The sequence below is a fragment of the Indicator indicator genome, chromosome 29 (assembly GCF_027791375.1).
Source record: "Indicator indicator isolate 239-I01 chromosome 29, UM_Iind_1.1, whole genome shotgun sequence".
NCBI classification, from domain to species: Eukaryota; Metazoa; Chordata; class Aves; order Piciformes; family Indicatoridae; genus Indicator; species Indicator indicator.
In genome coordinates, this window is record NC_072038.1 from 11,438,780 (window position 1) to 11,451,468 (window position 12,689).

General features: G+C 47.9%; 1 protein-coding gene and 1 non-coding gene across 3 annotated transcripts in view; both read right to left on the reverse strand.

Moving 5' to 3' along the window:
• Positions 1 to 1,697: 1,697 nt before the first annotated feature.
• TRNAT-CGU (transfer RNA threonine (anticodon CGU)) lies at positions 1,698 to 1,769 on the reverse strand. The gene has a single exon. It is a non-coding gene; the product is annotated as a tRNA-Thr (tRNA).
• Positions 1,770 to 12,010: 10,241 nt separating this feature from the next.
• The window catches only part of RAB11FIP4 (RAB11 family interacting protein 4), a 113,477-nt gene continuing 112,798 nt past the window's right edge, over positions 12,011 to 12,689 (reverse strand). For both annotated transcript variants that reach the window (XM_054393812.1, XM_054393813.1), the window contains one exon: positions 12,011 to 12,127. In XM_054393812.1, coding sequence (XP_054249787.1) covers positions 12,011 to 12,127 — 117 coding nt within the window. The remainder of the gene's footprint in view (positions 12,128 to 12,689) is intronic.

Here is a 12,689-nt window from a genome sequence, read left to right on the forward strand (position 1 = left end):
GACAGAGACATATGTGGGGCCAGACTTCCACATCCTGAGCTCCTGCTGCAAGAATCCTCAGTTATCCAAGTAGCCTGCAGCCTGAGCCAGGGCTGGTAGCTCTGTGTCTCCAGTAGGCTCTGCCCAGCGTTGTGCCCTGGTGTAAAATGAACATGTGAGCTTGGAGCTTTCCTGGGGCATCCTTCATGAGGAGCTGGGCAAGGAGTCTGTGGAGGGCCTTCCTTGCGGGACAGCTGGAAGTTAGAAGGGAATATTCCACTTCTTCAGAGACTGACGCTGAGCAACTGAAAAGCCAGAGCTCTGCTGAAACACCTGGTTCTTAGTCCTAGGCTCATCGCACACATTTGGGCAAGACGCAGTTATGGGATGGCAAGTCTGTTTCAGGGAGGACCTTGCTTTTGCAATTGGTTTCAACCAGAAACAAACCCGCAGAATTTGGAAGTTCTCTGCAAAAGCTGCAAGACAGCTTTTGAATCATTAGAAGCATTTCGATGTGAGATACTGTACAATTACTTAAAAAAAAAAAAAGTTAAACCAGGGTGTTTGAAAGCTGGAACTTTCATCCTCAAAAGCCTCCTACAAGGCTGACAGGATTCTGACAGCACTGCATTTTCCAAGTAAAATTGTGTCTACATTTCCCCAAACAAGTTCTAGACTGCATTTCTTGGTTTTATATCAAAACATACCACGGGGTTTTTATGGCTTATTATTAACATACTCTACAACTGTTTAGTGCAAGTCTCCCGAAACATCTTACACACATTTCCAGTACTTTGAGAAAGACAAACAGCCTCCTACTCAGTCAGTTGCAGCTTTTCCAAGCATCAAAGGAAGCAGCTATTTGTCTAGAAGAGGCTCCTTTGCTCTTCCCAGCTACCTGGCTGTTGTGATTTCGCAGTGAAATGATTCTGTTCACATATTTTAAGCTGTCTGAAAGCAACAATAATCAAAGTGACATTCTAGAGGCAGCACATGTGTAAAGCTTCACGTATTAACCCAGCAACCGAGGATAGTTCTAGTGTAAAGGGTACAATTGCACCATGCTTTTTGTAGCTGTATTTGTTTATTCCAGGATTCAGCCTCTCTTTACCACTGAAGGTCTCTATGGGGGAATTACATCAATCCCAGCACCTATGAAGTAACAGCAGGAGGGATTCATCACTTGCAACTCACCCAGCACTTTCCCTATAGCAATGCAGTGCTAACATCAGATTTTGTTTAACTGTGATTCACTGTGCTTAGGACAACTGCTCCGAGACAAAACTGAGCAATCCCTCCGGCAAGAAAGCGGGTACTGTGCTGGCTTACGCCGGTGTAATGCCCGGGAGAAAACACCCAACACCGAAGCTACAGGGGCCCGAACAGGTCCCACACCCTCGCTCCCTGAAGCCAGCCTGCAATCCCCGTGTCGGCTCTCGCCAGCTCACCGTCTGCGTGGATGCCACGCGTGTTCTCACCACAGCGCCTCCGGTAAACACACGTGGCAACCACCACCACTCCACGGGCTTCACGGTGCAAGTCCAAACGGACTGCTGCCATCCACGGCCTGTACTGCCCCGCTCTCTGGGCTCCGCATCCGCTCTGCGGCCCGGAGCGGATCCGGGACACCCGCGGCCGAGAGCAAAAAGCTGCCGCAAACGAGGCGGCGTCCGCGGCCTCCCCGCCGCGGGGCTGCCAGCGTACCGCGCTGCCTCGGCAGGCACGGACGGGGTTCGAACCCGCGATCTTCGGTTTACGAGACCGACGCCTTACCACTTGGCCACCGCGCCTGACGGGCTAACTGCACCCCCGCACCGCCAGTGGAAGCCAACAAACCGCCCGCCGGGATCGGACCCGCCCCAGGGACCTGCCGCCGGCGGCACCGACCGGGCTCCGCCGCGCCGAACCATCCCCTGCAGCCCCGCCCACTTCGCGAGGGTTGCTGCAGGAACGTGCAGGGCGGGGCACCAGGAACGGGCGAGGCTGGCCCCGCGGAACCTGGGACAGGAGCGCGGCCGGGCCCTTCCCTGGCTGAGCAAGGTCCCTCGGACACCTTTTTCTACTGAAGCCACCTGGGCAGCGTGCCCCGCGCTGAGTCCCTCGTCAGGGCTCGGCGGCATCACCAGCGCTGCCCAAATAGACCCTCAAATGGGGGGGTGAGCAGCGGCTTTGCCTCTCCTGGCCGACAGCTGCTGACCTTTCTCACGACGGTAACGCTGTGCATCGCTACCGAAACACGGAGCTGCCGCAGGAGCCAAACCGGAGAGTTGGCATGAGAAATGCCAGTGCTGAGCTCACACCCCCAGCCCTGCCGCTCTCCAGGGCCCGGCACCTGCTAGAGGGACTGTTCCGGCCCCGTCTCCCTGTTTGCGGGGAGGGAGGGAGCGTCCCTCCCGGAGCAGGAGCGATGGGAACAAGGCCTGCTCGCAGCACCGGGACCTGGCTTAGCGCTGCTCCTGCCCCTGGCATGCTGCTCCCATCTCTCTCCCTGTGCCAAGCAACAGCGTTTCCACCCCTTCCCTTGGGATAGTATCAGGCGATCCAACACGGGTTTGTGTCAGGAACTATTTCCTTTTTACTTCAATCCCATTATCTTCTGTTTACATGGTAAAATCATACTGGCATAAATCATAAACACAATACTACATTATTAATATTTCCTCCTTTGGGTTTCCAGCTACCAAATATTTAGTCTGATGGCTAATACTTGGTTAAGACCCAAGAAATGAATCAGCTCTCTTTTTTATCACCACTAGTTGCAGGACAGGGGAGAAGAATCTGAAGGATGTGGTTTGGAACCATTGTTTGGCTTCACACTGAAATTTCTCTTCCTGGTTTCCAGTTTTCAACCATTGCTGGGCAGTAGAAAGTAATGTGGTGGTTTGAGGCTTACACATGCCTTCTGAAAAACCCAACCCAAAAAGAAATTAAAACAATCCAACCCCAGTTAGAACTGCCTGCCTGTCAGACAGAACATAATCCAAATCCCTCCCTTTACTTTATACCTATGAACATGTATCCAGGCACCGGTGCCTGTTTAACCAGATCCCAGCTACACAACCTTCATTACAAGAGCACACACTGCATCTGCAATATGCTCCTTGCACAAATTAATGAAACACGTGTGGGATGGATGAACAGCTCATTCCAAAGGGTAAGTCCCATTTTTAGGTGTTAACACTTCCAAGCCACTCTCTGATGCTAAAAGCTTTACTCTTGATGCCCTGATTGATTGGGGAGCAGCACTGCAGCCATGCCATGGTAGTGCTGCTCCTCCCTCCCCAGCTCTGGCAGCCTGGGTGTGAAGAGGCTGGCCATTCTCTGCTGCGAGGAAGATTGGCTGCAACCACCCACCACCCCTGATGGGAGGCTTTGGGGCTGCACCTTTAACCCAGAGTTAAGCAGTAGTTCAACAATAACTGCTGCTGCTGCTCTTCAAGGCACTCCCCTCAAACACACTCTGCTGCTTTGCCCAACCAGGGCTTGGGTCCTTAGGCCATGCTTTGAACAAGGAGGCTGAAGGACAGGCTTGGTCCAGGGTTATCTCTCTTTCACACAGGAGAAGCACTCAGGTAAAGCAGAGGATGGCAGAAGGGCTCAGATCAGTCCTGCCCCATGAGCCTTCAGGTTTTAAGTAAAAGCCTAAGCACATAAAGAAAAGCCACACAGTGACCATAAGACTGCGTTACATAAACCACAATCTGATGTGCTACAGTACAACAGGGACAGAGAGAGTGCAGCCCTTCAGTAGCTACAGTTCATCTACCTCATTTTGGTGCCACAGCTCAACTCTTCTTTCTTTTCACCAACAGCCTGCACCCTAGTTGTAAACCTTATGTTACAACATTATGGCATCAAAATATTAATGACCCTGACTGTTCACCACTCTAAGGACAGAGATCTCGATGTGAGGGAACAGTGCTTTCAAGGAACATGCCAGCTGGGAGAGTCTCTCTTCAGCATTACATGGGTCAAAAGACATTTAGAGTGGAGTGACACATCCCAGACCCCTGTCTGCCATCACAGAGCTCACAAAAATGGTGTCACATGGGCCATCAAGAACAGCAAACAGAGCAGAGGAAAGCAGCAAAGTCCTAGCTTTGAGACTGCTATGCTGAGCTGCATGTGCCAAACCAACATGAGGAGATCAGAGCCTGCTGACAGACTTGGGAGCTGCCTGGTGCACTTGTGCAGTGCTCACATCAGATGTATTTCCTCTTTGCAACCACTCTCCTTGCCACCATCCAAGTTTTCAGGAGTCACAGCTCCTGAAATCTATTTCCTGCTCTGCCTCATTTAACCTGACTTCAAACCCTCTTTCCCTTCTCATCCCCCCCTCACCTCCCGCCAAAAAAAAAAAAAAAAAAAAGTAAAAGATAACAATCACCTCCTAGGAGTTCTACGCTTTAATTCCTGGTGACCAGGGGTCTTGGCTCTCCCCAGTCTAATAGGAAAAACAATTTGTTAGAAACTACTACAAACTTGGTGAGGTACATAGCGATGTATTCATGTCCTCAGAGAAATAGTTGTTTTACTTTCCCAGTGTGTCTTTCTTGCATACCAGTGAGTAACTGCTCTGGAAGTAGGTCAGTAGTACAGCACGCTAGCTTGAATTGCTGAGATTTGGGAAGAAAACTGCTCCTGGGCTCTCAGGTGAAGTGATTTAACATACACAGTGGGGGATTTTCCTTGAGCCTGCTGTTATAAATCTGAATATCCAACATCTCATTGCCGTGAGGAATTTGGGAACAGGGAAGCCTAAGACAGGAACACACAGGTAAGTTGCTCTGTGGATTACTCATACACTGGTTTTGCTCCAATTCCCCAAATATCCCTACCCTGAGGAGAAAAGCTGTCCAGCAACCCCATGGGATGGCACTGTAACAACATGCACCAGGATCAGAAACCACTGACAGCCAAATCAAAGCAGTTTGCACACTATGGTCACTTGAAGATCACTATAATGCTTTTTAAAAGAAAGTATTGGCCCCACAACTTGAACTGCTCAGTGAAGCCTTTTCATTTCCTTTCCCTTCCTCTCTTTCTTCCAGCCCCTCTGGGAGCAGAGAACTTGCAACACGCATGGAGGCCTGGTTCTCTGGCTTTACACCACTCACCATCAATCACACGGGTGCAGAACAGTCATGTTTTTTTTCCACATCAAGGGTGCAAGTGACACCTAGTGAAGTGGGGTGGGAGCAGTAGCTTTGCAGAAGGCTAACTTTAAAGCCACTAAATCCCACTGCAGAAGCACAGCCGTGAGCTACATGGCCATGCCAGTGTGGGCTTTGCTGGCATTTCCCTGCTAACCCTGATGGCTTCCCTCTGACCTGCTGCTGGGCAGGGAGGACAGGGCAGCGAGCTGCACGGGGCTGCTTGCTTTGCTGCTTCCCCCAGGAGTCTCCCCAGCACACCACAGAAAGGCACCCTTTTTCCCCAGTGAGAAGTACCCAATGTCTCTGTAGGCTGACTGCAGCTGCCCCTCTTCCAGCAGCATTTCCCCAAAATAACAGACCCCATTTTTTGGTAACAGTGCCCACAGATACCAGCCCTGGGCCCATGGCGCCCTCTCCTCACTCCTTGCAAAAAGCAGCCTTGCACCCGAGCAGATACTCACTTACTAGCCTGTTATTTGACTCTAAAATGACGGCCATAGAACAGACCAGCAGGTCTAGCAGCTCAAACAGGAGAAGATAAAAGAAATTTACCTCAGAACGTTGGTCGGGGGCGGGCGGCCTGCAGGCACCGCTGTGTCCTCTGCCTTCCCGCCTCAGAGAGAGCCTGTGCTGATGGTGACTTGGCAAGTTCTCCCTGAGCCTGCACCAGGCCTAGGGTCTCCTCCTGTCTCCACTGCTTCCTGGGTGATGGGTCCCAGCTGCCAATGCTGCCCGAGAGTTCTTCACCACGGTCCTGGCCCCTCACATGCAACCTTTGCTGGGAGCACACCCGAGAGCTGTGGCTGCTGCCGAGGCCTTAGCAACATGCAGGGGGCCGCTGGGCCACCCAGGGCAGAGCACCCCCTCCGGCTTCTCAGGTGCGCAGAGGGAATCTGTTATCTTTAATTTAGCTGTAAACCTCTTCTGTCCAGTGCCCTGGGGTGGTCAGTGCTGGCCACATGAGGCCACACCATGCACAGTGCCAGACCGCCCTGAGGAGGCGGCTGCAGGCAGCGCCGTCCTCACAGCAGCTCGCGGCTCCCCAGGACAGGAGCCGAGCCCGGGCTCGTCAGCCGCACGGGTCAGTAACGAATTCTGCTTCAATCACTTTAACAAGCTGGCTCCAAATCATGCAAACAGCTCCCAGCTGGAGCTCCATCAGCTGAGAAGGGGAGCGCTGTGGGTGGGGAATTAACGGGGTGGTCCTGTGAGGCTTTGGCATTAGGTATCCACCCAATTCTTGGGAATTGAGCACAGCTGCGGCTGTCAGACAGAACCTGTGCCGGGACAGCCACTCCCTAGTGGCACCGCTGTAACTCAGGCCAAGCTGATGAAGCTGGCACTTGGGCAGGTGAGAGCAGAACCACAATCCATCAAGTACAGAAAGAGAGGTGGATGCAGGTGAGGAGGGACATTCAATCAGTCACCCACTACAGACAAGGTTTTTAGTCATGCAGGAAGAGCAAATAATTTATTTACATATCTGATTGTACCTTACAGCTACCTGAAAGGATCCACAACAGCAAGGACAGCTTTATTGTCCCCAGAAAGCATTTCATGAAAATACAGAGAAAACAGTGTAATGGCACATTGCAATAGTACTGACAGCACTTCACTGGTGGTGCAAATCACAGAATGAGATTAAAAATACTCATATGCCAATTTGGCTGGCTGCTTTTCTCTAGCTGGCTGCTTTTCTCAGTTGTTTGTTTGGGTTTTTTGTTTGTTTGTTTTCAGGAACAATAGAGCAAGTGGACTTTGCTCACTTTCATACCAAGCAGCCTTTGCAGTAAAAAGTAAACCCACCTCCTTGCTTCTAAGGCAGCTTTACAATGTCAGGTGGGTGCCAAATTCAGTTTAAAAAGTGCTCTTCACTGAGAATGGAACATATGATTTCTGATCAACAAATAAACAATTTGAAATCTGTGTCTAGGGGCCAGTGAGTGGGTATTGATAAACCACGAGATGTGAGAGGGAGAACAGTTCAAGCATCTCACCAGATGAGGGGGTCAACACTCAAGAAATGAAAGCACCAGCTCAGGAAGAGGGTGGTGGGAGGGAAGGACACTTGTAGGACGAAGTTACAGATGGCCCAGTCTCACAACACATCTATTCAGCTTCCCGAATGCTGCAGGAGAGTGCTGTGCTGCAGACCCCATGTAAGAAGCTTATTCAGCATTTGCCAAAAGAGCAAAAGTGAGATGCTCAATTCCTCACATCCAAAAGGGGAAAGGTCTCCAGTCACACAGATCCATGATCTGTCCCTAGGAAAAGCTGCCACAGAAGCCAGGAAGTGAAGTGATCTAAAGCAATTTACCCTCTCTAAGAAAAGTCCATGAGCTGGTAATGCTATTTCTCCTTCCATTTCAATTGGCAAAGTCAATCTCTTGCCAACACCACAAAAACAATCCCAGAACTGAAGTGAACCTGAAACGGGAAACATTTTCAAATGAAATTTTGGTGTCCATTTCAAGTATAAAAAGAAGCAAACTGGCTTCAGCATGAACAAAAACTATAATCACCAAGTCAGAACTGTAACATTTAGTTGAGTGTTTTATTATTTTGAATTAAGTGAAACCAACAAGTGGATAGAATTGGTCTTGTAAGGACACTAGAGCAATAAATCTGGGGAGCGTGTATGTGACATTGCCATACAAAAGAGAGCAGCCCTCCAACACAACACTTCCAAAAGGAGACAAAGAACTGCTAATTTTGCTACATAATTCAGATCATGCCCTAGTGCTTCTAAAAAACCTGTACAAAACGAGGACTTTTTTTTACATCTCGGAGGCACATGAATACAAATCTGATCTATTTTATATATACACATGTACATTCCATGAGAACCAGGAAGATCCAACAAAGAAAGTGGGATAAGAAAAGTGCCCAAAAGAGGAGATAAAATGTGACAGTAAAATGTATCCTCGCAACAGAGAAAGGCACAAGTACCAAAATACAGAACCATGCAGGAAAATGTTTAGTACAGTCTGTGCAACAAAGCAAAACAAATGGCTACCACACCCCCCTGTACAGTTAGTTCTCTGAGAACTCAGTATTTAAACATACTGCCAGTGCAACATTTACTGCCCTGCTGGAGTGTTCCTCTTTTGACCTCCTTTCTCCAAACTCATAATAATTTAGCTATGGATAAGGTGCTCCACTAAATAGGGCTAATGCTGGGCAGTGTAAGATCACTACTCTGGGTGGATGAGCAGCTGCAGCCCTCCTGCACCACTCACTCTATGTGCACTCAATTTGTTCCTGCCAGAGCAATCACCTGGGTGCCCCTTGCCAGGGCACTGTGGTGTAGCAGGGGTTTGGCAGGGTGAATGTCACTGCTGAGAACAGTGACATGAAAGTGGTACAGCTGTGACACATGGGCTGTCAGCTAACAACACCTACCTCACACAGAAACACCAATTCTAGGGGCAGGTGTCCAGACTATACCACACAAGTCTGTGTTTGTTATGATATGTTTTCATTAGGTGTAAAGTGTTAGTAAAAAGTAATCCCTCTCTAATCACTTTTGAATACCTGGCACTGCTCTCAGTTGTACAAGACTTTGAGACTTAAGCCAGGAAGTTAAACCCCCAAAGTCGGAAGAGCACAAGGTAGTAGCTCTGTCAGCTGGCTCCACATTGTGGCAAGCCATGGTACAGAGACCCCGGCTGCAGATGTTTCTCTTACCAGGCTGCTGTCCTTACCTGTAATGTTCTCTTGTTAAGCTAAGCTAGGAGGGCTGTGCCTTGTAAACAGTGTGCAAGTAGAGCATACAATGGGATAGCTACACAGGAGCAAGGGAAAACTCACAGGAATGTGTCCATGATCCCTTACCTGGATGGACTTCAGGCTTATCCACCCCATGTGCTAATACATCATGAGAATCAGCTATGTTTTGCCACACAGATGAGACGTAACTAGTCTTCAGGACCACACAAAAGGCAGATGAAAACCTCCTTAAACTGGGATGATTACAGCTTGTCACTGCTGCACTTCAAAACCTGACCAATTCCCAAACAGCTCTAACTTTAATAGAAGTCACTCAAAAGGCTGCCTCTTTGGGTGTCATTGTAGTGTTCAATCAGCACCACACTCCAAAACCAGAACTAGGCAGCAGCAGAGACTGATGTCTGGAGGGAAGCAGCCAATATCAGGAAAACTCTTGAGAGAGAACATTTCAGATAAAGTTTATAAAGAGTTTTTTTTTCTGCAGTAGCTTGTGTGTGGGGTTAGCCTGATGGAGAACTGAATAGGCTTTAGGTTATTAAAACTTTGAAGCTAAAAAGCTATTTTTACTTTAAAAAATATTTAGGGGAAAACATCAGTCACCAGACTGACCTGCAACAGCTTCACCCATAATAAAATCCACTTCAGGAGAGAAGAGTTACTTACCAAAGTCAGGCAGCTCCATCAGCAGGGCTGCTGCTTCAGCCAGCCCTGCTAGTCACAGCAGCTAGCAGCATCCACCTGCCACCCTGAGACACTTCCCTGGGGTCTGTAAGCAGCACAAAGTCCTTTCACAACCAACAGACAGCACCACACAGGGGTAATGCCATCTTTAAGTGCAGGTGAAGAGTCCTGTGGGCAGGGAGCTGTAAGTAGCACCCTTAACCTTAAGTGGCTTAATTGCTCCTCTCTTACCTTCTGGGTGGCACATCCAGAAACAGCAGCAGGTGGGAAAGGTGCATGTGTGGGGTGTCCAGGCTGTTCCACCTGCTTCTCCACAATCAGAAGCTGCTGCAATTTAGCACAGGACATTTAACACCATCCCCAGGTGGCAAGGGGGGAATCTTGCAATTCCTTCCCCCAGGTTACCCTAGAGCCTCAGGAAACCAGCCTTGAGACATCACTGTTTGAACAGAGCTGTGCCATCCCTCCCATAGCACTCCAGTCCTGCAGACTCTGTGTGCTGGCTATCATGTCCCATAGTTACTTCTCTGGTCCCTTTCCAGTCACTTTCTACCTGCCTAATGCAGATACAATAGAAACCAGTTTTATTTTCTTGCCTTCAAGAATGTTTCAACTTTCTCCCTTCCCATCACTCGAGGAACACATCACTGAAGGCAAGAGCACAGAGACTGCAGAAAAATATATATGTATTTACATCCATAACTGAATACATGGTTTATGTATTCAAATGCAGGAAAAACACATCACATATACACACCAAGATACATCAAGAGAATACTAGGGGCAGGACACTGCCAACAGCAAAAAATACACAGAAAAGCACAGTCATTGCTACTGCAACATCCTTCTGGGGAGTGTGTTGAATAGAGGAACCACCTCTGTGCCCTGGGGAAAGCCAGCTACCTGGGTCTCTTTTTCTGTGCCAATTGGTGTGAATTAAAAGTGAGAAATACTGACTTAAAAAAAAAAAAAAAGCATGGAATATTTTTTTTTTTAGCATTCCACTATCCAAACAATTCCACAAGCTCCTTCCCTAAGCTACATTATTAGTTAAAAAGGCCCTAGCCCTACAGCACACAGATGCAGCTCAGGAGAGCACAGGCACATGTTGAAGTCCATCCTTACTTAAGGCAGCATTTCAGCACAGACTCAACTTTAAAGCTCATGTTCTGTCCCACGGACTCCTGTGAGCAGCCACAGCACATGGTGAAAGCTAAGCACCTGCACAAGTGCTCATCTCAGTCAGGATGTGTTCCCTGGGCAGAGCTTTCGATATGCATGGGTGTAGTGGCAACTTCTGCAAGACCAAACTCTTTGTATTGCCTGACAGGTAGAAGTCCCTCTGCAGCAGACTTCTCTTCAGTGTCAGGACCCAGCTGGTCCTATCCACAGCTTGCCCACAAAATGTCAGACTCAAAGGAGTGCAGTGAGTCTGGGGAGGGAAGGCAACTCAACACATGCTTTCAAGGGCTGCTCCTCCTCCCTCTGAAGCAAACTAGTTCATGCAATTCTTCTAGTTTGTTTTTTTGGTTGGTTGGGTTTTGGTTTTGTGATTTTTTTTCATTTATTTTTAATAAGAAGCATAATGTAATGTGTTCCTTCAGTGAAATCCTTAAAACTAAGGGTGAGGGGAAGGGGCAGGATCCCAGAACTCATCTTAATGGCCATAATAAACCCCTGAAAATAGGGGAACAGATTTGAAAACAGTTTCTTAGCCTCAATGCTACCAGGACCCTGGCATAAAACCCAGACATGCACACGCACATACTATAGAGCAGGCTGGCTCAAAGCATCCCAGAGCAGGCTCCAAAGTGATCTCACATAACAAGCACTTTGTGCTGACAGTGGCAAACAAGTGGATAGTGATTTTCCACAAATAGCAACAATTCTGCAACATCTTCCTCTTCTTCCCTTTTAATTTGTGTCTTTCCTTTTCTCTAAAGTTTGGCTTTTTTTAATCCTACACGTGGTTTAAGCACTAAAGCTAAATCAAACAGGAAATTGCACAGTCAGCACCAGTCAGGAACTGAACCTGGGGATGTTAACTGGTTTGTGGCACCCAAATTCCTGGAAGAACAAAAGAACAATTTTTGCTCCTGAAGTTAGGGCCAATCCATGTTTCCATTGTCTTTTTTTTTTTCCACCTTTACAACTAGAGGTAGAGTCATTTTGTCCAGTATCTAAAAGAGCATGATCCAGTTCTATTGTTATTACATTAATATACAGAATCCATCTTATCACAGGTATTGAAAGTGCATGGGGAAAAAAAAAAAAGTCTACCCAAGCCAATCCAAGGACAAACAACAGTGTACCAAATGTCATAGAAACACAGCCGTGTGCCCACACTCACACCTAGTGGGTATGGATTTGTTTATAGCTTCAGTTACAGTATCAGAGTGGTGTTTAGATCCAGTGGCATGTGCAGAAATGTCAGGCAGTTGCTGCTTTCCCTTCTCATGTTCTCCTCAATTCTTTATTTCCAAGATAGAAGGGTTATGGTCTAGGATTGCCAAAATGATCTTGTCCATGTACTGTCGCAATCTGTAATTGATCTCTTCCTGTTCTTTAAGGGCTTCCATGAGCTGAAACACAACATTTGGGAGTTATTCCTGAAGGATTCTCACTAGTTTATATAGCAGCATGAAATTCAAACAGGTGAGAGAGTAGCATCTGCTCAGGATCACCAGGTCCCCTTTTTCATGGGTATTCTACCTCCAGCTCCTGCCTGTATCTGCATTAGAAGCAATCTCTGTGTTAGGAATGTTTACTGTTAAGGGAGGTAGTGAACAGTCATCACCAAATACCTTTTGTAGGTCATTTGAAACATTCCCTATCTACCACATCAATCCACTCAGCATCCAAACCGTGGATGAGCTGCTCCATCTCAGGGCAGCAGCTTCTCAATACTCAACGCAAAATCTAAATCACTTGGCATGAAAAGCTGCTGAGCAGAACAAGGATTTTGCTGGTTCCTACTGGACCACTATGGGCTGCCCCTCTATCATGTTCATTTTCATCATCATTCATAGAAGTCCCATCCTAATCTGTAGTTTCTTGCCTTCATTTTGATTTTACAGGAAAAATGGCACAAAGGCCAAACATTTCTGCAGGTCTGTGAGGGTTACTAAGCCTGGGCCACAGTTG